General features: G+C 46.5%; 1 protein-coding gene across 1 annotated transcript in view; it reads left to right on the top strand.

Moving 5' to 3' along the window:
• The window catches only part of LOC310853930 (partitioning defective 3 homolog B-like), a gene marked incomplete at both ends in the record, with an annotated part of 195,089 nt that extends 167,678 nt beyond the window's left edge, over window positions 1-27,411 (top strand). The window contains 2 exons of the mRNA XM_083758404.1: window positions 26,264-26,581; window positions 27,129-27,411. Coding sequence (XP_083614530.1) covers window positions 26,264-26,581; window positions 27,129-27,411 — 601 coding nt within the window. The remainder of the gene's footprint in view (window positions 1-26,263; window positions 26,582-27,128) is intronic.
• Window positions 27,412-27,662: the final 251 nt, after the last annotated feature.

The raw sequence follows: 27,662 nt of genomic DNA, 5'->3' as shown, positions 1-27,662 counted from the left end.
TGACTTGACTGAGGTCGATAAAAAACAAAGGCTTCTAAGTCCTAAAATGTTTTAGAAAAACCTATGTTTCTATGTCAGTGGGGCTCAACCTTTTGCCAGCCAGCCAGGGACACACATAGTTGTCTATAATAGGAGTGGTTGCACCACTCAAAAAGAAAAACGGGCTCCCACTTCCAGGCCATTCATTCATGCCTTCAGTTCAGTACAGTGACAATAATACCAATAGCAGGGGGGACTGGTGGTGATTTTGATGATGCTATGTAGGCCTATCAATACATATTTATAGCAAACAACTAAATACAAGTAGGCTACAACCAACACAACATGAGGGTTCCAGTTCCACTGCTCCAGTGAATCTTGTATACTGTGCAGATAGGCTGAGATAGCTCATAGCTGCTCTTATTGGTGGTGGTGGCAATACTAATTTGAGTCTGGATTTATAAACAAAGTAAGACCAAAACCAGAATTAATATTTGATAATCAAACACATGCGCAAAGTCTGTTTCAGTATCTGTCTGTCTCTCTCTCGCTCAAAAGTAGCTATGCTATGCACACTGTCTCACACACACACACACGAACTGCGCAGCCTCTTTCAGTGTCTGTCTGTCTATCTCTCTCTCTCTCTCTCTCTCTCTTTTTCTCTCGCTCGCTCGCTCACATGATGTGCATACACGGCACACACGTCACACACACACACACACACACACACACACACACACACGCGACCGACATAAACAAACACACGGTGGTATAGCCGGTGGGAATGGTATCATAATAATCTGCATTGGACTCAACAACTTACTTTGACTGTGCTTTGTGCTGGATTGGAGCAGCTGAAGGAAATAAGGAGGAATATATCTATTTGAAACGCGATATGGGCGCCGCCATGACACCCACACAGTAAACAAACTTGCGCATCACCACGTGTAGTACACACACACACAAACGCACACACACACTCCTCCTCCTCCCCCTTCTCTCCCGCAAGGCAAGCATGACAGTTCTTCTCATTCTCCCCCGATCGAGACTACATGAAAAATAACGGAAGAGTAACGGAATAACGCACCATGTAGTAACAGTAACAAGTTACTGAATTTAAAAAAATAACGCGTTACAGCAACCGTTACTGCCGAACGTAATGGCGTTATTGTAACGCGTTATTTACGTTACGTCCCAACACTGCCTGGGACGTATCCTCAGTGATCGGGGTTTCGGGTTTCCCAACATAAATGGTAAATGGTAAATGGTGCATTTATATAGCGCCTTTATCCAAGGCGCTTTACAGAGATTGTGCATTACATTCACCCATTCATACACCGATGGCAGCGGAAACCATGCAAGGCACCAACTAGCACATCGGGAGCAATTAGGGGTTCAGTGTCTTGCTCAAGGACACTTCGACAGTAACTGTGGGGGAGCCCGGGTTCGAACTGGCAACCTTACGGTTATCATCCAGGCACTCTACCCCTGAGCCACCGCCGCCCCAACATCATGCACCAGACTCCCAGCACCAGGCACTTTATTCAGGAATGGTGGATTCTCGATCCGCAACGGTTCTGCAGGCTCCACCTTGCCCTTGGTGGTGCTGCAGGCTCCACTTGAATGGCCCTCCTAAAGGCCTCACGTGGGTTTGTTGGGCTTCTTCCTCACGGAAGACACAGGCTGGGGCGCCAACCCATACTGCTCCTGGGTGCCGTCTACTTTCCGGCTGCCACCCGTCTCTCCGGTGGTCACCAGATAATAAACAGTAAAACAGTAAAACACAGCAGCTGAACATGAGCCAATACCAATATGTCTAAAACTGCACTTTTTCAATGGAGGGGACGGTAACTTGCGTCCTGAAGGTACCCAAGGACCCGCCCACCTCAGACATCAGCAACATTATGGAAATCACATATACTGTATACAATTTGCTTGGGAGAAATTCACACAGCTGTTCTAGGGTTAGACACACACTTACTAAAACGAACTAATTCTGAGAGTATGCTTTTTGCCAAAACATAGATGTTAATGACGTTTAGGAGCTCTAGAACACTTTCCTGGGGGTCTTTATGTGTGTAATATGTGGTTTTAGATATTTTAGATTGTAGCAGTGAGCCCGGTGTCTCTGATGTCATGGACAATGGGCTCACTTACTTCCTGGACTACATGTTGTCTCAGTAAGACAGCCCTCCCCATCCACAAGGAGGAGCAGTGCCCCCAAAGCATTATGGGAATTGTAGTCCAGGAAGTAAGTGAGCCCAGTGTCGATGACATCAGAGACACTGGGCTCACTGCTGGGATCTAAAATATCTAAAACCACATATTACACACATAAAGACCCCCAGGAAAGTGTTCTAAATCTCCTAAATGTCATTAACATATAGTTTTATGCAAAAAGGGTGAAATGTCCCTTTAATGTAAAAGAAAGAAAAGCAGGTGTGCTTCCTCCTGGAAAATGCCCTTGGTTAAGCCAGTGGGTTTTCAGCTTTAAATATAGCCTAACTAAACTCATAAACCAACAAAGTGGAAAAAGCGGCACTCCAAAATAATAGATGCAAGACTGGCTCAGATGCAATTTCTCATATTTTATTGAGAGCGTTTTTAATCTGCTCTGAGGAATGCTGTTGCCGAAATGCGGATTTGTTCTCAATAAAATATGTGAAATTGCATCCGAGCCAGTTTCGCATCTTTTTTAATTTTGGAGTGCCGCTTTTGGTACTTTATGAGTTTAGTATACTTAGTGTCTTACTGTGCCAAGTGCTGTTTACATTTCTGACAAATAAAGCATTCGATCAATGGGCTATATGCATACACGCCATTTTGGAAAGAATCTGGGCCCCTTCCCTATACTACTTCCTTCATAGGTGTTACCGATGATACTAATGAAGGCTCTGTTCCATTCTGGTCAAACAGAGTCAGGGTGCTAATATTGTGCATGTTGGCTCACTGGAAACGCTGTTAAACCAGTAGGTCTCCCACCAGTGAGTGGGTTCCAAATGGCCCCGTACGGGTGTGTAACTCGCGTGTGTTTCCATTTGGAAACAAATTTGTACACTCAGAGTTATGGGGGTCATTGAAATTAAAATGTTTGAGAGCCACTGCACACTTTATGGAACAGAGCCTTAATTAGTATCATTGGTAACACCTGTGACGGAAGTAGGGAAGCGGCCCGGAAAAAGGACGAGTTATTCTGTGTGCATAGATTCATTCACTTTAGAAAAGTAACTTTTGCCACCTCGAGTGGTATCTGGTCCAGCCAGTGGAGTAAGTACTCATTAAGCAGCTCCCATGTTATTGGATTGTAATTAGTAACGCATTAATGTCTTCATCGCTTTTAATGCTGCAGCTGGTAAAGGTGGGGGGGGGTCTGATTTTAATTACCTCGTGCCGCTAGGTAGCTCTAGTAATACATCATCGTATATCACGAAATAATCTAAATCTAATTAACTCGGCTCCACTGCATCGCGGCAGAGACAAAACATACCACCATTGAGTAATTAAATATATAGTTTATACGCCTGCCCATAACACCGCAGAGGTGGTGGGCTCGAATCCACCTTGTGTTGGGCGCGAGGAGTGGGATGGAGGTCTACGTCCTCCCGGTAGGGGCTCCTCACTGGCAGTGGAGTCGGTAGGGTACAACAGCCTTTATCAACACACACGTGTGTGGGGAGGAATCAATTGGCAAAAACAACTACATTGGTGACGAAAAGGGATAAAAGTGTCTTAAAAAAACATATCTACTGTACTGTACATGCTTTGTGATGCGACAGTAGATCAGTTCCTTTAGGCATGCGACACCATCGTGAGATAAATTGTAAATTGATTTGATTTATCATTGAAGTCTGTTGTCTGTATGTCGGTCTGTGTATCCAGAGCTAATCTCACAAACCGCTGGACCCGACGGGTGCCACATTTCTTATGCACGCTGCAAGTTGGCCACAGAAGTGCCTCCACTATTTGTTTTTTGCGACCCAAGGTCACACTTACTAACACATCATGCGCGACACATCACGCTCTTCATCACACACACACACACCGCACCGCACCGGAAAGTGCGAGCTTCTCTAAAATATAGCTAACTCGTCAAATCTCTTAGTTACATTAATATTGTTCTTATAAAATATTACTTAGGCACAAAATTAGGTTTGTGCCTAAGTATTAAGATTTTAAAGATTGCTTTTGTAATTTTGACTGTCAGGGACTTTTCCCTAACCTGACTCTGCCAGATGGGGGCGGTATTGGGTAACCATGTTCCCCAACACAGCAACCATCTGGGATCTCTCAGGGGATTGAGCTAACACCGAACCGCTCCGTGGTTCGAACCAATCAGCGTGAGCTAAGGGCGGGATATGTGCGAAACCGGATGTGAAGCTATATAGACACGTCAATATTATTGGTTGTGTCTGCACGCCCACACGGTCCCGCTCTCCGGCTTCCCGTGAGCGTAAATAGTTGAGAAGCATAGAGGCACAAACACCCTGCCATTTGGAGGAAGGAAAAAAAAGTACAGGGACAGAGAGGTAACTGCAAATGAATTCACTTTTTCAAAGTGAAGCTGAACTTTGTGCAAATGCCCCCGCCCCCCCCGCTGGGGGAGAAGTCATCACTGAAAGCCATTTCCTCTCAAAATGAGTTGGGCTCCACTATTGGTCTGGCACTCATTAGCATGTATTTGGCCTGCCTTTGTGCGCCACATGCTGGGGCCGAACGGGGGCCTGGGCCAGTGTGTGTGCGTGTGCACGTGCGTGTGGAGACTATTTGAGTTTGAAAGCTGGGAGACAGGAGCCTGTATAGCCATCTAAGACTGACACGTTAGAATTAGATGGCATTAGATGGCCTATCCTCAATGCGTTGTAACCTTCAGGGGTTAAGGGACATTAAGGGACATTTTGAAGATCACTGGCTCCACCATTGTAACCACTGTTAAACAAAACCACAAAGTGTTGAATGTAGAGAGTGTTGAAGGCTACTACAGTAACTAAACAAAAATACAGTACAAGTTAACTCTTAACCTAGACCGGACTGAGTTATAGTAGGCTATTGTAAAAGACAAATTAAATGGGACATTCCATATGACCAGTAAGACGCCTGAGGTCATGTGCACGCATCCGCCTCGGTGACGGCAGACTGCTGGGCGAGGGCTGGCGCTTTGGCATGGGGGGTCAGATCAACATATGGAATGAATTCTGTACTGGCCACATATGGAGCGTGTCTTGAGTGTACAGGGTTTGATGAGGTCAGATCAACATAATGTCAGAACAGGTAAGCTCCATATATGGAGATCTAAGGGTGGCAGCGGGGGCAGTGTCTTGAGTGTACAGGGTTTGATGAGGGCCCAGGTAGGGCCGGGCCTTCATTTTCAGGCCTGGCCCTAAGCTATGTTTTCATAGACCCATTTGCTTAGAAAACAAACCTGGCAACCCGGTCGGTTCCACTTTAACAAAACAGAATGTTTTAATACTTTCATAGTCATACATAGACCCAGCTTGAAAAGCTAATTGAGATATTTTCCAGGACCGAATCTCTATGACGTTGACAGCCTCGGTCACAATATGAATTTAACTTTTAATTCAACTTGCATAAGTGCAGTGCCTGATGCTCAGCTCATGGATGGCTGTTTTTTTTAGCGAGGTGAAATGCAAACAAAAGCCAAAGGAAAGATGCAAGTTGGAATGTTATCTGTGTGGGGAGAATGTTATGGACATTATTTATCTAGACGCAAACATGTTCTGTCTACGCTGCCTGTGAGTATTCTAGTAATACTCTGTTGGGGGTGTAGAAGCAGGAGGAGGGGACTTAAAGCTGGTCCTCTCAGACTCTCACAGTGCTGCAATAATAGACAGACAGCACAATAGATCGCGTAACGTTTTTGTTTTAGCTGTACATTTACCGAGGCGATTTCACAGAAATAATTACAAAACAGTACCACAGGGGATTAATGTGAAATTAAACTTTATTTAATGTTATTTCATTTTCAAGGCATTTCTTTTCCACTGGCCAGATGGCCAGTGTATGGCGCCATCTAGTGGCCCGGCCGTTCTGAAAAGTACAACCGGGCCAGCGGGCCAACTGCAATCTCGAAGACTGTTTTCAATGTGCAACACCCATGGCGTATATAAATGAAGTACATAATATATAGTAAGCAGTCTTGCGGCCCAGTGGCTCCCAAGCCACCTGGCCCGAGTTGCCATGTTGGACGTTGTGAAGATGGAGCGCCTCCGTGGCGGACTAGTAGCGGAACGCTACCCACTGACGTCACGTCACTCACTGGTGAAAGCATTGGGAGGTTAAGACACTTAGCAGCATAGAGGAATTGGGTCTCATTTTTATAGTGGTTGCAATGGAATTGAACCATCCCAATCTCGGACACTCTCACCACAAGGCCACTGAGCTGGTCGAATTAAGTATGTAGGCCTGGGTTATTTCTTTCCCCTATGACATCCTCAATGTAGGGACACCGGCGATAATGCATTGTGTCTGTTGTTTCACAACGGAGAGAGCCTGTCTGTTGTTTCACAACGGAGAGAGCCCATTCCAATGATGTCAGAACTACAATGAAGTTAGCGACGTATCCAGTGTCCAGTCCGGTGCGCCGGTACTGCTTCAATTAACTTTATTGACTTTGTCAGCCAATACTTGAACTGGAAATATCCGTTCAATGAAGGAGCTCAATAAAACGCAGGCATGAAACTCACAAACAAGAGCAAAACAAAGCATTCCAACTCGACGGCACAAAGCAGCACACGATTAAGTAATGACTAGAAACACAAAACAGACATAGAGCCAGTAAACAGGCTGGAAAGGCAAATTAAATTAATAATTGCGTAAACGCACACACACACACGCACGCACGCACGCACGCACACACACACACACACACACACACACAAAACATTATTACAATGACGATGAGATGAGCTTTTTATTTCACATTTTGCAGTTCCCCGAGGAATGCGATGACTTCATGTCTTGTAAGAGAATTCCACAACTGAGCACGCCAGTTCTTTGATGAACAATTATGGTGTCTAATAATGACTTGTGGATCTTGGACTTAATTGGTCCAGTCGGTGACGTTAGTCGTCCAATGACAGCCGTTCCCCAACCTCAGAGAGATGATGGGAACCAAACGGCAAGAACATTTTCATATGTTTTCACTAATGATCTAATATTGCTGGAAAATATTGAGCATATTATATTTTATATTCATTATATACCGGTAAAATAGCTCAAACTAGTGCTGGTTGCCTATAGGTTAGAACTCGCTTAACCCATTTAGGCCTGACTTCAAAACTTTAAAAACATTCTTCTAAATCCTCCAGTTTTCTGAAATAAATATTTTCACAATTTTTCAAAAATAGCAGACCTACAAGCTCGTAGCGCGCCACTCTGTGGCGCGCTATGAGCTTGTAGATCTGCTATTTTTCAATAGCTACATTATAACAATGTCTAAAACACCAAAAGGGGTTCCCGCCACCCAGGGCAAGACCTACGCTGAAAAGACTGTGGAAAGTTGTGGGATTCTAGCGGAAGTATTGCCCAAGGAAATGACGTTGATGCTTTACAAATCAGTTTACATTCTCCGCGAATGAAACAAGTGGTCGAGGAAAATATCGTATCCGGGGGAAATACATTTGACGGATGTTCCGGAGGATACGTCCGCCGATAGCTTCTCTGCCTCACGTTGTGACCAGGCTTTTCTTTTTGCAGATAAGTAAGCCTGGGACCGAGGATATAGTTCCCGCCCAAAATGGGTTAAACGTCTGCCCTGATCCAGTTCAGACCACTATATACTATCTGATTATGCTTTGTCCCGAAGACTAGGCCAATCGTATCTATCCATATAATGGGTTTGCTACATCGATCTGATGTCGGCACTAAGTCAGCCCGGACCAAGTTGGGGGATTGTCATACTAGACCTGAATGATCTAGTCAGATATGTCATATATCCCAACGTGTTAGTCGGATATGTCAGATATCCCCATGTATGGAGACTAAATATCCGGTGAGCAACTCTCCCATATCCGATAATGCGAATGGAAGTAAGAGTCTTCGTTACACTTATATTAATATCTTATATTGCACATAGGCATATGTTTCAGATGGGGGTCTGCGGCCATACATTATAAAGTTTGGGGGCCCTTATTGACTTGGAATTTTGTTTGAGAACCACTGCTCTGAATTATAGCAGAGGAAGTTGATAATGTTTTCGGGATTTTGGGAGGTGGAGGTTGCGGGGGGGGGGGGGGGGGGGGGGGGGAGGTATGGCCAATTATGAAAGAAAGAAATGCCAACAAAAAAAAAGTTTTCTCAGAAGGACAAGAAATAGATCTAGCCCGGGGCCAGCGTGTAGAATTCCACATGGTTATTGATCAACGGAGAACTGTTAATGGATTGTGACAATTTGTTCCCTGCAGGGAGCCGGTAGTTCTGATTTGTCCAGGAAGCCGGACAAACGCAAAACAGAACCCAGCCACGTCCCATCACACTGTCCCCTAATGCACTGCTTTACTGACTAACATTAGGATTTTAATCCCATTAAAAGCCAGGAATAGCTACAGTATAATATATATAGCAACATCTCTTTGGATTTGGAACAGTGGTTTTGAACATCCTGTGCATCTGCTATTTAAGACTTTTGTGTTTGTTTGTTTTTTTGAACAAGAAGAACTCATTTGTAGAATATGTCTTAAACAAACATAGTTATGGCCATTGATAGGGAGTGAACAATAAGTGCTAACTATATATTGTGATTGTGTACGGTTGTTAGTAAAGCCTGCTGGGTGTTTAATTGAAAAATTAAACACAAAATTAAAAATTGTGTTTAATCCATGCTGCCGCTTTTAAGTGTTGATTGATTGATTTATGATCACAGGACAGTGATATGGGTCTGGGGGTGGAGGCAGTGGACAGTGATATGGGTCTGGGGGTGGAGGCAGTGGACAGTGATATGGGTCTGGGGGTGGAGGCAGTGGACAGTGATATGGGTCTGGGGGTGGAGGCAGTGGACAGTGATATGGGTCTGGGGGAGGAGGCAGTGGACAGTGATATGGGTCTGGGGGTGGAGGCAGTGGACAGTGATATGGGTCTGGGGGTGGAGGCAGTGGACAGTGATATGGGTCTGGGGGTGGAGGCAGTGGACAGTGATATGGGTCTGGGGGTGGAGGCAGTGGACAGTGATATGGGTCTGGGGGTGGAGGCAGTGGACAGTGATATGGGTCTGGGGGAGGAGGCAGTGGACAGTGATATGGGTCTGGGGGTGGAGGCAGTGGACAGTGATATGGGTCTGGGGGAGGAGGCAGTGGACAGTGATATGGGTCTGGGGGTGGAGGCAGTGGACAGTGATATGGGTCTGGGGGAGGAGGCAGTGGACAGTGATATGGGTCTGGGGGAGGAGGCAGTGGACAGTGATATGGGTCTGGGGGTGGAGGCAGTGGACAGTGATATGGGTCTGGGGGAGGAGGCAGTGGACAGTGATATGGGTCTGGGGGTGGAGGCAGTGGACAGTGATATGGGTCTGGGGGTGGAGGTGGAGGCAGTGGGACAGTGATATGGGTCTGGGGGTGGAGGCAGTGGACAGTGATATGGGTCTGGGGGTGGAGGCAGTGGACAGTGATATGGGTCTGGGGGTGGAGGCAGTGGACAGTGATATGGGTCTGGGGGTGGAGGCAGTGGACAGTGATATGGGTCTGGGGGTGGAGGTGGAGGCAGTGGGACAGTGATATGGGTCTGGGGGTGGAGGTGGAGGCAGTGGACAGTGATATGGGTCTGGGGGTGGAGGCAGTGGGACAGTGATATGGGTAGTGGGACAGGGTCTGTCTGGGTGTCTGGGCCAGAGGAGAGGTCTGCCTCCAGGGAGGCTGGGCAGGGGGCAGTGTCCCTTTGGCTCCTATACGTTGCAGCTTAGCAGCCATTAACGCCAGGCACTCCACTGAAAAAGAGCCCCAATTTGCTGGAGGGCATGCGGGAGTATGCACGCACGCACGCACACGCACACACACACACACACACACACGCACACACGTGTAGCACTGTGGCACTTTGTGTGTTTGTTCGCCGCATTGTAAACAAATCTTTAGTAAATATATATATTTTGACTGAAATTCTATTATACTTGAGTTATAGTAACATGTACACGCACACACACGCACACACACACACACACACACACACACACACACACACACACACACACACACACACACACACACACACACACACACACACACTCCATATTGTCCAGATGTGAGCTGGTGGGTGTGAGTCTCTCTGACTCACCGGCCACCATCTGCACATTAATCAACCAATTATCGGGCCCCGACCGGCAGCGTTGCCACGCCAACCCAGCCCCCTAATCCAATCACCTCGGGGGAGCGGGTCAGGGGGCCCTCTGATTGGATAACCTGGGGCCGGGTCGCCTCAGCCTGCGACCCGCTGCTTTGAATTGGTAATCATGTTAATGTGCTCCATATGGCTCTCTGCGCGTGCACGCGTGTGAGAGTGTGTGTGAGTACAAGAGAGGTGAAGCAAGGGGGTGTGTGAGTGTCTGTGTTTGTGCCTGTATGAATTTATGAAAATGTGTGTGTGTGTGTGTGCAAGTCCTTTTATAACATTCATAAAAATGTGCGTGCGTGCGTGCATGCGTCAGTCAGTCAGTATAGGTAGTGGCTCAGGAGGTATGGAAATATGTCACCTTTAAGCCGGAAGGTTCCTAGTTCGATGCCCGGTCCTTGAGCAAGAGACTGAACCCCTATAACAGCTCCTGATGAGCAGTTTGCTGACTTGCATGGCCTGTCACCATCTCCAAACTACTCGACACACACACAGTCAGAGGCCAAGGTCTGGACTTCTTGACCTGACCTCTTCCAACTTCTCCTGCGCCTTGTGTGCGCTTGCACCGCGACCTCTCGACCCAGCGCTTGTGTCTGCTCAGCTGCTCCTATAACGAGACCCTGCGGTCGTTGGCGCGGTGCCAGGGCCTGACTTGAATATAGATCAGAATGCAGGCAGACAATTACAAATGCTGATGATGCTCAAATATAGTTTAACCCACTGTTTCCCAAATGTCTCGTTTTGACAGCGTTTTGACAAAGTTGCGTATAGTGCGTAAATGCCTTTAATTTATATCATCATTCAAATCTTGGTGTTTTGCCAATCATTTGGGGGTCCACACTTGCAATACCCCCGAGGCCCACCGGTGAGGTTGAGAATCACTTATGATAGTCTTCAAGTGGTGAAGACCCCCGCCCCACCCTCCGCGCACACACACACACACACACACACACACACACACACACACACTGTGTTTTGCAGGTTCACACACGATGCCACTGGTATCACTGATATCACTTCAAAAATCCAACTAACTCATCTTTATTTTCACCGTGACAATCCCTCGGGAGTTCAATAAAATGTTATACGTTTCGATATGGGTTGAATACCCCCCCCCCTTCGCAGGAACCTGCTTGCTTGCTTTAAAACGTGCCATGACCTCTGCTTATTGGCCTGCCCTTATTGTGAAATAACTGGGTTTATAATAGCCTCTGAACCAACATACACCCGGCGACCCTTCTCTTATTGGCTGGGACCAATTATCATCCAATCAGGTCGCTCCCAGCGCGGGGGCCAGTAGCCGAAAGGCGTGTTGGCGGCCCAGCTAATCGCATTTGTGTTGCAGTGAGGCCTGGGCGAGTAATGGAATCAGCTGGGAGGAAATGAAAGGGAGGTTTTAACGCCAGCTGCCCCGCACACACTTTATTTACCACATCACTGACTGAGACCGAGAGAGAGAGCGTTGGAAAATGGAATCATAGCATTGTAAATAAAACAACAGCCATAGGCTACGCTAGGAGAGCGCCACAGAGCTGCAAAACACAGACATATGTGCTGGTTAAAAGTGCTGGAACAAAGACGGATGAACCTCTGACACACATCAAGAATGTACCTTGAATCCAAGCGCTCTCCCCTTTGGACTCAACACAGGATAGAATTCAGTGAACCAGAATACACGACAGCATAGTGTATTCTGGCATAGTGGTTTAACTCTACTCCACTAGTATTACCAAATCTCCTGCCGAAACTAGCCGGTGCACTGTGAGCTTGTACATCGGCTGTGTTCACCCTGCACTAAAGTTCAAGTGGTTAACTGAAATGACTAACGCTATAACAACAGCAAAACATGGATGTCTGAAACGGAAATCCTTGCGATTGCCTGGGGATCTGCCTGAAGAAAGTGTAGCAGTGTGGCTGTGCAAAAAACTAAAAAACGAACTCTGTTTTGAGTGGTCGCTTCGGGAAAAATAAGTGACAGTGATGATGGAGTATAGCGCTCCTCTCCTTTCTAAAAGGCGCTAGCTGCCCAGAGCGAGGCATTGGACCAAGACTGACAGAATTAATTTAATGCCCGCTTAAAATTTGAATAAAGTGCTTACCCTAAAGCCACGGATGTTACCGCTCGGTTTGTTTTACATAATATTCTGTATTTCTTTCGAAATACGGAAATAAGGCTATATTGCACGTGGTTCTCCTGTGATTACAAGCCAAATAATCACTTTTAGTGCCATTTAGTACAGTTGTTGTTTGTGTGTGCGCCTTACTGTGTGCATGTGTGTCTACACAGCCCCCCAACAAACGGCACTCATCATGCACTTATTTTAGAGTACTATAACCGATTTGAAGAGAATACAGCAGCAGGCACAGAACAGTGGGACTGCTGGATAGAGCAGGGGCAACATTTCTGAATAATGACATGGTTAAATGAGATTAAATGAGTCATATGCTCCTACAGCACAAAGCTGAAAGACGATCTGTTTTTCTGCCTGCGCTGTTTAACGGCGAGGCTATTAGCCTCCATGGTTCCTATCTCTCCTCACCTTCCCCTTGGAAACCCCCACTCCCTGGCTCCCGCATGGCAGTCTGGAAAATAACTGTGTATTTATTCAAGTATTTTAGGTACTATTACTGAATATTTCAAATGATTGACACTTCATATTTCTACTCCGCTACATCTCAGAGGCAAAGTGTGTATTTCTTACTACACTGCACTGGGCAGCTTTATGGTTACACATTTAGAGAAGCAGAACGGTGCCCGTGGGGCCTCTACAGCGGTGCCCGCCGGGCACTGGCCTACTTGGAATGACGCAAGTTGGAAATGCATGACCGACCAGGATATTAAGTCTGTGTCCCTTTTATGCCCATATATGGAGTTATTTGTCAGGCATGCCCAAATATGGAGTCTATGAAGACGTCAGAACAGGCCAGCTCCATATATGGACCATGGGCAGGGGCCCTGTCCAGAGCCCGGGCAAGAGGCCTTTTTGGTTGCGGTTCTGGACAACCGTTGGTCCGACTGACTCGACACCGGGCACTGCACCCCCTGTGGTGGTGTGGAACGCGTGTGTCGAATTTGAAGTCAGTGGGGCGAACGGTTCTCGAGTTACGTGGATTACACACAGACAGACAGAAAGAGACTTGTTGCATTTATAGATAGATATAAATACTCAATGAAGAGTATTGCAATATTGTCTTTTTTATGCATTTACTTTAACAATGGGGGTATACATCGCCACAAGATGCCACTGACAGAGAGCATGCACCCTGTCATTCCACAGTAACACACAGTGCAGACGCACGGGACGCCACATGACATGAGCCACGTGTGTCTACATGGAAAGCCATTTCCAACCGCCGTTGTTGACATAGGCCGGTTTGCTTAGCGGCACTAGCATGGTCAGCTAGCGGCAGAAGCTCTTAATGGTTTTCTCTATAATGCAAAGCCACGTGGGCCTGCTCTCTGTCTCCAACAGTGTGTGTGTGTGTGTGTGTGTGTGTGTGTGTGTGTGTGTGTGTGTGTGTGTGTGTGTGTGTGTGTGTGTGTGTGTGTGTGTGTGTGTGTGTGTGTGTGTGTGTGTGTGTGTGTGTGTGTGTGTGTGTGTGTGTCTAGTGAGGTCCAATGTCTCCCCAAGTACAGTAGAATTAGAAATGTTCTTGTAAGGACCATTCTCCTGGTCCTCACATAAGAGAAAATGTGGTTTTATGGTTAATATAATATGTTTTGAGATTAGGTTTATTAGTGAAAGATTAAGGTTGGAGTTAGTAGAGGTTGGGTTTAAGGCTCGTTTTGGAGTTACACTTGATTTATACTTGTGCGTGTGTACATTGTTCATACAGTATGCATGCATGTGAATCAGTTATGCAGTGAGCTAACATTGGCTGCTTGTGGTTTTTTCTCCTGTTTGTCGGCCTGACATGATCTTTTAATAACAACATGCTTCCGTCCTCTTTGATGTTTACAATGTCAGCATTAATAGATCAGTCAGCGATGAGCCACATACAGTACATTACACGTTTCATATACAAGGACGCCACTGGCCTTTTGCCTCGTGCCATCTGTTACTATTATAGCCGTGAATTGTGCGTATATGCGTGCATGCATGTGTGCACATGTGCAGTGTTGGGAAAGTTCACTTCCTACATGAAGTATAGTTCAGAGTTTAGTTCAAGAATTTTAAAATGAACTAGTTCAGTGCATTGTTCATAATTCTAAATATGAATTAATTAATTAGTTCATTTTTTGACTATGAACTGAACTAGTTCCAAGTCGTTCCAAAAAATAACTAGTATAGCAAGTTTTTCAGCTATTAGTGTAGATTTTCGTCTCACGCAAACATTAAATTCCCATTGACAATGAATGGAGAATTTACGTCATGTGGACGAGCAAATCAGTTTTTTTTGTCCTATGCATCCTAGTACGATGATGCTAAAATGTTAGAAACAACATACAGTAGGTAAGGTAACACAAATCACACCCGTGTGAACTGAGAGGCGCTCTTATCATACATCATCATCTCATTCTGTTCAATCACATTTTGCGTCCTTACTTTTCTGTCCTCACTTTATATCCTCATTCCACGTGACACCTCAATATGTACTTTGCCAATCAAATCAACGCTATGGGGTGATCAGCCAATCAAATCATCACTATATTATTCACACAAACGCACAAAGCCAGGCATAGGAGGGGCTAGCACCCCTCAAAAACAGTAGAAAACATCCGTCTATGTATAGTTAATTTGTCCAGTGGACGGGGACCGGGGGAAGCAATAAGCTTTATGCATTTAATGTTGACACACACCTGTGGTTCAGACCAGCGATGTCTGGGGAAGATCCATATTCAAGGTACAACCACTCCGCCTGTGTCTTGGGGAAGGTCATGTATATCCACGGAGGGAAGTGCATCGGGTGGAGGCGCTTCAAGTTTTGGCCTTACGATAATACTGAAGATGATAATGACATCTTCAAGTTGGACACCACCACAATGGTCTGGTCAGTGATTAACGCCAGAGGCAATCCACCACCTGCTTCATCAGGTCACTCTGCCACTATGATCGGGACAAAGATGTTTATATTTGGGGGCACGGGCCGGGGTGAGACCTACAACAGCATCAGAGTGTTTGACACAGAGACCAACCTCTGGTTGAGCAGGCCTTATGCGCAGCACCTTCCAGAAGCACGCTCGGGGCATTCAGCCTTTGCCTACAATGGAGAGCTGTACATATTTGCTGGCTTTGACTATTACCAGAGCTTCAATGATATGTGGAAATTCAATCCAGAGACCTTCTCCTGGAAGAAGGTTGAGCCCAAGGGGAAAGGCCCGGGTTCACAGATCCATACGACGAGGCTGTGCTATTGCATGGTGGAAGATCAAATCATAATATTTGGAGGATACAAACTATGATGACCTGTACATATTAGACTTAAATCCAAGTCTCAAGACATTATGCAAACTAGCAGTTATTAAGCACACTCTGAAGCAGTCAGAACTCCCTCGGAACATCAAGTGGGAGCTGAAAACACTTAAAAACAAAAAAAACAAAACATTTCAGGCTAACTGAAATTGGCTTTTGTGTTTACGAAACAATGTCGAGAAAATGTCCTTAGTTGTAGTCCTTTTTAAATTCTGGGATTAAAAAAACGGCAAAAGCAAGCCCATAAAATAAAATAAAAAGGGAAACGTAAACTTAAAAGTCTTACCTTTTGTCAGATTGCTTATAAGTACTCTGAAACGTGTACTGTGCTAAGAAGGGCAGCCACTAGAGACCATCTGGTAGCCACAAGGCTGATCAATTTTGGCCTATAGGTTAATTGAACATATCCGCACACTGGTTTAAAGCTCCCAAACGCTTGCAGTAAGACCCGGATATATTTCTACTTTCAACCTTACTACTACTTTGTACTATTAGGACCTTGCAGAGGAAATTATGTAAAAATAAATACATAAATAAAATATGCACATTGTATGCACATTTATAATTATTATTAAAATAATAATAATAATAATAATAATAATAATAGATTCATAATTTACATTTGGGGGATATCTTTCACAAAAATAAACAAAACATGTTCTAGACATTCTAATGATCACAAAAATATATATATTACAGGCATTTTACTTACTTTTATCAGGGTTAAAGGTCATTATATTAAAAATTGTTCAAAATTAGTCCAGATATTTTGAAGTTGTGTGAATTTCTGCCTCTGTGGGGGTATCATGACCAATGGCATTGCAAGACTAAACAATGAACATCAATCAAAGTCAAAGTTGTACGATTTGTCACACGTTTGTTATACACATTTGTTCTCCGCATTTGACCCATCTCTTGGAACGGTGAGCTGCAGCCGTGCCGCGCTCGGGAATAATTTAATTAGTTGATTTGACCCCCCAATCCAACCCGTTGATGCCGAGTGCCAAGCAGGGAGGCATTGGGTCCCATTTTTACAGTCTTTGGTATGACCCGGCCGGTGATCGAACCCCGACCTCCCAGTTTCAGGGCGGACACTCTAACCACAAGGCCACTGTCTGGTCAAAAGTCATCAATGATGATGTTTATGAAAAAAAAACGGAATAAATAAGAAAGAAGACTTATTGTGGCTCAATCAGGAAAATGTGTCATGGTAAAGATGATGTTCTTTCTTCTTCACATGCAGTACGTCAGTCATTCATCATGGCTGACGAGTCCACAACATCCACACAGGGACCAGTTTGATACTTGAGCCTAATATCCCACATAATACAAAAATAAGTCAACGAAAACAGTTAACTGTAGCAGACATTCTGCAAGAATAGATGAATGTTCCGTGAAAATGGGCAAACATTATGAGAAAATATGTCGATGTAATAAAAAATTGGCGAACATTCAATGACAGAAAATTCATTCCCTTTCAGTTACTCGTGTGCGTGCGTGCGTGTGTGTGTGTGTGTGTGTGTGTGCGTGTGCGCATGCAGAGCGTGTGTGCGTGGTTGATCCCAGCTGTTTGCTGCTTATGAGGGGTATTTTAGGGAAGCGGGGTGTGGTGGGCGGTTTAAATAAGAAATTGGGGGTGGAGGGGGGGGGGGGGGGGGGGGGGGGTAATTTTCTCCTTCCGTTTCCTAGGGGCAGGTGCAGAATAACCAGACACACACACATCTATCACAATCCCCTCAAGAAACACACACGTGTGTGTGTGTGTGTGTGTGTGTGTGTGTGTGTGTGTGTGTGTGTGTGTGTGTGTGTGTGTGTGTGTGTGTGTGTGTGTGTGTGTGTGTGTGTGTGTGTGTGTGTGCATGCGCATGCGCACGCACGCATGCTCACAATTCCCACAAGACACACACAAAGATGAACAACATATCCTGCTTCTAGACAGAAACACATGGTTCTCTATTATTCTTTTCCTATATGTTTATAAGACACTTCAACAGGTCCTCGCTTGCACTGTGTAGCCTGTGTGTGTGTGTGTGTGCGCGTGTGTGTGTGTGTGTGTGTGAGCGTGTGTGTGAGTCATACTGTATGTATTACATGGCATGTCATTAGAGCTTGTCTCCGTGCCGTGTCGCGTGTGTGCGTGTGACGCATGTGAGTGTTGTGCGTGTACAAACAACCCTGACACACGGCCGTCTGTGTCCACCGTCTCTCTTTATAGCCTCTGTTCTAGACATGCCGCTTCCCAGCTCGTAGACCAGTTCTGTTTTTGGCAAGAGTCACCGCCCGCACGACAAAGTCTAAATTCAGCTGAAGTCTCTTGTCTCTGTGTCTTCCTGTGTCTCTCTCTCTCTCTCTCTCTCTCTCTCTCTCTCTTATTTATCTCGAGTATTGTGTTTCCATCTTGTGCCTTTTTCCTTTTTTGGTGTATTTTGTTGCTTCGCTCCACTGAGGCTAGGACTCCCTCAATGGAGCTGGTCATCATAAGTGACATCCAACCATCCTCTTAGGAGGCTAACTATAGGCACTATAAGTGTTTAATTGTTTCAGAATCGCAGGGGGCCGGGGGGGGACCTCCTTAGCAACTTTGCCAAATGGTGCTATAGATGCAATTGATGTATAGTTTAAAGTAAGTTGAAGAGCATGTACTGTATATAAAACCCTAAACAGGGTATTTGTATAGCACCTCAACCATCCCCAAGACCCACTGAAGAACCACCATTTGTGTATTTGCTAAAAGATAATAGAAAATACCCCTTCTTCTCCCCATTTTCGTCATTATGCTAATTAATTCCTCCCCACACACATGTATGTGTTCTGTTGTCACTGCATACCTATTGACTCACCTGCCAGTGAGGAGCCCCCACCGGGAGGACGTAGAGCCTTCAGGTGCCCACCCCAGCCCGTAAAGTAACTGCAGGGACAAATATCACCGTCCTTTGCCCCGGCTTCCCTCCCCACGTACACGAGCAAATTGTGTTCCCATAGAGAATACAGTAGATGCTCAACAAGCCAACTTCACTTTTGAGAAGAAAAAGCAACATTTGTCCTTCGGTGGTGCGGTGCTTTGGATTTGAGGACGGTGTGAAAAAAGGCCCTTGTTTTGATTCGAGTGAATCATGCCTAAGTACCTCAGGGCCTTTTACGTCTCTGCACGTCCGCCTTTCCCCCCTCTCGCCCTCGTCTGTGATTCTTTCAAACACAAACACACAGCGTGCGGTATGCGCCGCGGACCCGCTGGGCCCGCGCTCCGTGCTACGCTAACACGTAAACACAGTCGTCATGCAGAGACGTACTATATACAAACAGGGATTCTTCCTCGCTCTAGACCTCTCACTCTGTGTCACACACACACACACACACACACAAGGATGAAAATAGTACTTGTTGGCTATTGTCAGTGCTTGACACGTGGGTATAAAAGCCGTCCTAACGACCCGTAAATTTAACCTCCAAATGTCTAATCCTAAACCCTATACCTGAATCCTTCACAATTGTGAGCCTAATGAAATAATAATAGACCTATAATAAAATATCCGTCATACATTGAAGCAATCATTTATCTTTTGAGGACTAGGAAAATTGTCTATTTGTCAAATTGGGAGTACAGTATTTGTATTTGGCACTCACAAGCATAGTAACCCCCCCCCCACACACACACACACACACACACACGCACGCACGCACGCACGCACACACACACACACACACACATAAACGAATTATGTATTGGGGCCCCACCAAAAAAAACGCAATTTCCATTCACACACAACTGCTTTGTCCATGCAGGCAGAACCTAGAACCAGCGGGCTCAGCCTGGCCTGCCCCCCCCCCCCAGGTTTCGGTTCCAGCTGTGTGACCCAGGCGTGTGGACCCTCCTCACCCAGCGCGGGTCAATGGACCCCGTGGACTCCCTGTAATCCCCCCCCCCCCCCCAGCTGCCGGGGCGGGTCACACATAATACAGGCCTAACCCACAGTCTCTCACACGCACGCACGCCCACACACACATCCCAGAAGAAGCATAAATACTCCCCTGTGATCCAACACGGGACGCTGCCCGGCACACTGACCTTTGGGTCCTTCTTGAGGTGCGCTAGCCCCTCCAATGCATGGCTTTTGAAGGTCACGTCCTATGGGGCAGCCACGTCTATGGGGTTTTTAACGTTTGTTTGGAGCACTCATGACGTAAATCGTTTGCCAGCAAAATCTATGGACTTTTATGTTTTTTTTAGGGCATTAAACGACGATGCCAAAATATCATTGGTTCCATTTGTACCCTCGCAGACCCTTACGGGTAATGGGACACAGAAGGTCCCATGTTTGATTCCGAGGCCCCGGCGATGTGTCAGGTTGTCCCATGAGCAACACACTTAAAAAGGGGGTTGTTCACCCAGGAAATGGCGTATACATGTTCTATCAATTACACACCCCATGAAGCCTTGCATAGAGGCTATGCACATGCATAAAGTGAGGGACGAATCGACTGGCAAAGTGAGTTTAACGTCGTTTAACCCATTTAGACCTGAACTTGGTTCTACAAAGGCCTTCTAAATCCTGACAGTTTTCTGAAAAACCCACGTTTCTATGTTAGTGGTGCTCAAACATTTTCATGTCATGGACCCCCAAAAATATATGTAATTGGCCGCTGACCCCCATTTGAAAACATGTTGTTCCAGGGGCACCCCCCCCCCCCCCCCCAGAAGCAAAGATTCAAGTTAAAAACGTTTACCCTGGAAGATTATATTCAAAGTTTTGCACCACATTTTGACGATTTTTCTAAAATAGCAGACCTACAAGCTCGTAGGTATGAGCTTGTAGATCTGCTATTTTTTAATAGCTAAAGTATAACATAATGAAACACCAAAAATCTAGGACTTTTCCGTTTGGATGTACATGCAGGGCAATACACTACACATGTACACAACACCGTACCAATTCTGTTGCAACTCCGGCGCGTTGTACTAAGTATGGAGGTGGTTGAAGTGGTCCGGCGCGTTGTACTAAGTATGGAGGTGGTTGAAGTGGTCCGGCGCGTTGTACTAAGTATGGAGGTGGGTGAAGTGGTCCGGCGCGTTGTACTAAGTATGGAGGTGGGTGAAGTGGTCCATTGCAGAACGATTAGAGGGGTGTCCCCCGGAGGGTCCAGCAGCACTGTTTGGGTGGCCCTGAGCAGCACCAGGTGTCCCTCGCTCCCCTCCTCCTCCTCCCCGTCATCCTTCCGTTCCATCACTCCATCCCTGCTTCCTGTCTCCATCTCTCTCTCTCTCCTCTGGTGGCCTCCACTGCTTAATCTGGATTAATGAGGAGGTTGACCTTCTCTGTCTCTGTCTCTCTCTCTCTCTCTCTCTCTCTCTCTCCCCCCCCCCCCCCTCTCTCTCCCCCCCCTCTCCCTTTCAATGAAATGTATTTACATGATAACGTATGACAACTGTACTTTGCCAAAGCACGTATCGGATGAAAACAATACAAACTGATGAATCATATACTATGAAAGGGAATAAAATTATTGTGAGAAAAGAGAGCTGTGTCACACTGCAATTTAGAAAAACAATTAAATACAACTTGTAGTCCCCCCCCCCCCTCCTCTCTCTCTCTCTCTCTCTCTCTCTCTGTCTCTCTCTCTCTCTCTCTCTCTCTCTCTCTCTCTCTCTCCGTCTCGATCTCTCGTGCCACAGGGTGGAGTGTATCGGCCACCTCATCCCTCCATCTCGCTCTCCGTTCCAGACGCAATCTATCTCTCTTTCCTGTCTAATCCTTCTCTTCCTTTATTATAATTTTTTCCCCTTCTGCCATTCCTCCTTTCTCCTTTATCTATAGCCGTGTGTGTGTGTGTGTGTGTGTGTGTGTGTGTGTGTGTGTGTGTGTGTGTGTGTGTGTGTGTGTGTGTGTGTGTGTGTGTGTGTGTGTGTGTGTGTGTGTGTGTGTGTGTGTGTGTGTGTGTGTGTGTGTGTGTGTGTGTGTGTGTGTGTGTGTGTGTTGACTGACAAGGCTGTGCTGTTGGGACCACCTGTGTGTTCGGCCCCCGCCGCCCTGTTTGGGTGGTCAAGCCCCCCCCCCCCCCCCCCCCCCACAGAAAAACATGTGCTACTGACACACACGCGCACATGTGCACGTACAGTCGCGCACACACAGACACACACACACCTAACCATGGTCTTTGAATTTCCCAAAGGACAACCCACTCATATGTACACGCACGCACGCACGCACACACACACACACACACACACACACACACACACACACACACACCAGTCAGACAACCAGACTGCGTGTTAGCTAATCTGCACTGAGTGAGTCATTCTAATTGGCCAGTCAACAGGTGCTGAGCTACAGAGAGAGAGAGAGAGAGAGAGAGAGAGGTATGCCACACGGGGGTCTCTGTGATAAGTCCACCACAGTGAGAGTCATTGTTGAGGACGTGGAGCAGACCCCTAGGGTAGGGTGGAAACCTTGTATGTCCAAAACGCTTCCTTTTTTTAAACACTTAAAAATAGCTGAAAAAGACGTGACGTCGTGAGCTCGTGGGCCTGCTGTGTTCGCTATACTTTTGTGTGACACCTTTTGTATGATGAAGTAGGCAACAAAACGTCTTTACTTTAGGGGTCATGCTGTACCTTTTGGACCATAACAAAGTCAACATACAAACGCATCACATTACATCTATTTCCTTTTAACCACAGTGCAATATCAATAGTCTCTCCTAGGCAGTTTAGCCGAATGTAAGCCATTCATCTGTACTTTGAACAAAGCAAAATAACATTTTTTTTTGTGTGCCTCGTCTGTAGGATCATAACTGTAATTATCAGAACATGGAGAGATGTTTTTCAGTAAAAGTGATGGTATTAGTGATTGTTTGTTTGTGTGTGCCTCGACGGGGCGGTAGAGGTGTCTGTGTGCCGGTGGTGGGGGCCGGTTTGGGCCAAATGTCGGGACCACATTTTTTTACCCAGTCCAGCCCTGATTAATTTCCCCAAAAAAACATAGCACGTTGAAATGTGGAGATACAAGGTCGTCTGCCTGACCGCCACGATATCCTGTTTGTAGGAATGCAGGGCTCCCCCCCCCCCCCCCCCCCTACTAAATCTCCTGGGGGTCGCGACCCGCTCGCAGTACCCCGAGTCCACGCCGCATAGCGTCAGCCACAATCAGTGCTTGTCAAGGTTAGCCACGGTGTAACTGGACCACCGTCAACCTGGCCTTGCCTTGTTGTTGGGCTCACGTCATGTCGCAATCGTTGGCATGTATATGCTTAGTATAAGCAATTTTGGGGCGGTTTGGTGTTTTAAATATTATAATTTAGCTATTGAAAAATAGCAGATCTACAAGCTCATAGTGCGCCACCGAGTGGCACGCTACGAGCTTGTAGGTCTGCTATTTTTGAATAATCTTAGAGTGAACGTTTTTAACTCAAATCTTTGCTTCTGGGTGTCCATGGAACTAAATATTTTCAGATGGGGGTCGGCGGACAATTGAATATAATTTTTGGGGTCCTTGACATGCAATATTGAGCACCTCTGGTACAGAAACATGAGGTATAAAACTGTCAGGATTTAGAAGACATTTAAAAAATGTCGACGTCAGGCCTAAATGGGATAAGCAATGTTGGGGTTGTTTGTCTGTAAAGTTGCATGTAAATATTGGTAGTTGCTGGTTGCAGATTTTTGGGGCTTGTTTTGAAAGTGTAGTTGCTTATTTGGAATTGCTTCCTAATGTTCTTTCTAAAGCAGTGGTTCTCAAACATTTTCATGTCAACGTCCCCCAAATTAAATGTATTTGTCCATGGACCCCCATCTGACGGTATTTGGTGCCAGGGACCGCCATACAACATTTGTGTGGATAAAATGTTCCAAACATAGGCCTATTCCAAATATTTGAACTTTCAGCTGTGAGCTTTTTATTTATTTATTAAGTGGTTCGACTGCATGGTTTTGATGCTATATGAAGTCATTTAGCTGGGGACCTATGCGAGCTGGTCATTTATTTTGGGCTTGTGTTCGTATACTTTTCTGGCTATTTCTTTTACAAAACCTGGAAAAAAGGGCTCTCACAATCACAGCACAACACGGCTGCACGATGCAGTATAAAGGAGGGCGTGAGTGGTTATTGTCTGCCCTGTGTCAACGAAACGATAACAGGAACAATGTGTTAACACTTGTACCACATGCTGCGAAGCAGCCACGGTGAAGGACAGGTTACATAATGAAGGCTTGTTTCACAGGACCGTACACCGTGTGGCTACACCATGTACCGTTCAATTCAATTCAAAGGAGCTTTATTGGCATGAGAAAACATATGTTTACTTTTTTTAAAGTGTCAAAATATTTAAAAAAAACAGTTTAAAATCAGGAAAGTATAATACAGTTGGAGGGGGTACAGCATTGTGTAAACGGCGCTGTGTCACATTGCGTCGTTTGATACATAAAAGCTTTTTTGCAACAAATAGCGGCAGTCACTTTGGGACAAAATGCAGCATATTTTTCTCAAGACTATTTAAATAGTATACAAAAAAGCGTCAGATTTAAGATGTGTTTAATGTTCGCAGCTCTGTTTACGTGTGCAGTAGGTCTAGCGGTCTATACTTGGTACAGATAGTAGTCCTTTGGGTGGTTCACAAATCTTGCTGCTGCTGTTTGCACATTGTTTTATATCTCCCGATATGGGATGGGAGGTATGGGAGTTTTGTGTCGTTGGTCATATTTTCAAACTCACTTTGGGTGTGTGTAATATGTGGGAAGTATGTGTCTTTCACACTTCTACCTTGAACAATAATGTTACCAGACATGTCGGGGATGGGGGGTGCGGAGGTGTGGGGATGGTTGACGGTTCTGGAAGCAAGCAAGGGCGCATGGGACTCCACCGAGTGTTGAGATAATATCATGTTAACATACATGTAGAAATACACTGCACATGCATATGCATGTCAAAGATTGCCTTGATTGTTTATTGTGTCTGTGTGTGTGTTTACGATAGATAGATAGATAGATAGATAGATAGATAGATGGGTGTGTCTGTGTGTGTTGCTCTAAAACTGTATCTGGAGGAATGTGTTTTTAAGTTTGATATTATTAGCGGAGACCCTGAGCTTCCCAAACTGGGGAGCCCAGCTAGATGATTAGCCCCCCTTCCCCCCAAACCAATGTGGTGGTCTGATTGTGAGAAAGGGACTGACTGGGCTCTCGTCAGGGTTTCCGTGTCACTCAGCCACTTTGAGCCACACGCAAACTGGAACATATCTGAGCGGGCCGGTGAAAGGTGAACGGCAGACCCTCCCTCCCTTTCCTATAACTTCTTTCTCCGTCTCTTCTCTTATCTCGCTGTCTTGTCGTCCCCGTCCCCTCTCTCTCTCTCTCTCTCTCTCTCTCTCTCTCTCTCTCTCTCTCTCTCTCTTTCTCTCTCTCTCTCTCTCTCTCTCTCTCTCTCTCTCTCTCTCTCTCTCTCGGCGTGTTGTCTTACCCGAGGGGCTTAGACCCTTAATCACCCACTGCTAGTGGGAAGGGAACTAGAGACGTCCAGCTGGCTGCCTCGTTACTGCCGACCCCAGGGATACAGGCACACACACACACACACACACACACACACACACACACACACACACACACACCACACACACACACACACGAGCACGCGCACATTCCAAGACACATTAGAACTTATAGCACAGATTCTCATTTAAACACAAGCACTGGTGCTCTGTCTCCCTCTCTCGCACACACACACACACGCGCACACACGCACGCACACACACACACACACACACACACACACACACACACACAGCTCCTCACATGCTTACGGAGGCATTTGCTCTTATCTCCTGGCACCGCTCCCCCTCCCCACCACGCATGGTGTCAAGGCCACTGCCTGGCCATGTAAACTGAAGAACGGGGGAAGCTTAGCGCCGGAGAGGGTCAAGTCTGCACCAGCACGTACGTCCTGGTGCTTCCAAAACCGGTCTCAACCGGTATTAAACTCTCTCTCTCTCTGAAATGTCAATGAGCAAGGTAATCACACACTACATAACATAGTGTAGTGCCTCAGTAAACTATAGGATCACAGGTAAACCAAGAACCCATGTTCTATCACATAACATAGAATGTTATGTGATAGAACCCATGTTCTATCACATAACATAGAATGTTATGTGATAGAACCCATGTTCTATCACAATGTCAATCTTATATGAGTGGCATCCTCCAGCCTCCTTTTTTAAATGTCATCATGATTCATTGTTTTATACTGTTGTTTGTTGGACTGTTAGGGTTAGGGTTAGGGTTAGGTAAATGTCATCATGATTCATTGTTTTATACTGTTGTTTGTTGGACTGTTAGGGTTAGGGTTAGGTAAATGTCATCATGATTCATTGTTTTATACTGTTTGTTGGACTGTTGTCTTGAGACTCGACTGTATAATATGAGATTCTTTATACTGTTGTTTGTTGGACTGTTGTCTTGAGACTCGACTGTATAATATGAGATTCTTTCCCGGATTGACTGAGTCAATCAATCAATCAACCCGTCAATCAATCCCTTGTTTCAGGAGGGCCAATCCGGACGAGCAGCCCGCCGGCTCCCGGTCGAGGCCGGCCCGGAGAGAGCCGGCCCCTTACCACCCCGGCGGCAAGCCCCCTGTCCGCGTGCCGGCCGCGGCGCCGCCCCCGCCGCCCGGCGGGCAGCCCGCCGCCCACCTCTACCCGGCGTCGGCCCGCGTGGGGCAGCAGCAGCAGCGTGACCGGGCGGTCCTGAGGCAGGACGTGCCGCCTCCGCCGGCCGCCGCGGCGCACAGGGGCGCACCGGCCTACCGCCACGCCAGCCCCGGGCGCTACATCAGTCCTGAGCGGTACCAGCCAGGGGGCAGGTAGGGCCTCGTTTACGGTTATTTACATAATCACACATTTGGACATAATGAGGTTTCCACTACAGGCCACCAGAACCGAGAGGCGGAACCGAAGCGCGACGGACATGCTGCCCGTGTGTTACGGCCGGTGCCAGACACATGAATGAGGCCAAAGCGCTTTCGTCCAATGGGCTTGACTCACGAGCTTGCTCACGGGGGTTGCGCACGGAGGTGACACTAATGTGCATGCAAGACGATGCAAAACGTGTCCCCTATAGGCCCAAATAGGCCCCGCCCGTCACTTTTTTTCCAATCCGGAAGAAGGGGTGTGAAGGGGAGGGGGTTTCCAGTGCCCTCTCTATTATGTTTAACACAGGATTTTTAAAGTATATCTTAAATCTTTCATCATATCTATAGCACTGTGCAAAAATGCAATTTTTATTCATCTCCGTCGAGTGGAAATGTCCAAAACGGTTACGTTTCAAGATTTCAAAGTAAAATTCTAAATTCAATCATCGCAATTATGTGTTTGACAACAACAAATAACGTTGTGATGTCATCGTGACAGGGAGCGGTACGCCAGCCCGGGACAGCCCCATCCTCACCCCGGGGGACGGGACCAGCGCTACGCCAGTCCCGCCCGCCACCTCAGCCCCGAGCGCCAGCAGCCCGGAGCCAGGGAGCAGCGCTACGCCAGTCCCGCCCGCCACCTCAGCCCCGAGCGCCAGCAGCAACCCGGCGGGGGCAGAGCGCACCACCAACATCACGCCACCAGCCCCGAGCGCTACGGCTACCGGGACAGGAGACATCCCGACCCCAGGCACAAGAACCCCATGATGGGAGTGGTGTAGGGCAGTGGTTCCCCAACCTGTTCATGTCAAGGTTCCCCTACATCGACTTTTATTTAGCCCGCGGACCCACATTTGAAAAGATATGCCAGGGAGCCCCATAAGAGAGGATTTTTCACGGCTCTAGCAGTGATTCTCAACTTGTTTAATTTCAAGGACCCCCATTTAATGGCATTTTTATCTCTGGGACCCCCAATTTATATTGTAAATGGACATTTGTACACTCTCAGAGTTACAGACCCATAAGGTTCCAT

The sequence above is a fragment of the Protomyctophum parallelum genome (genome assembly GCF_964188405.1).
Source record: "Protomyctophum parallelum genome assembly, chromosome: 23".
Taxonomy (NCBI): Eukaryota; Metazoa; Chordata; class Actinopteri; order Myctophiformes; family Myctophidae; genus Protomyctophum; species Protomyctophum parallelum.
Note: the sequence above shows the minus strand (reverse complement) of the source record. Positions and strands in the feature narration are given on the sequence as shown.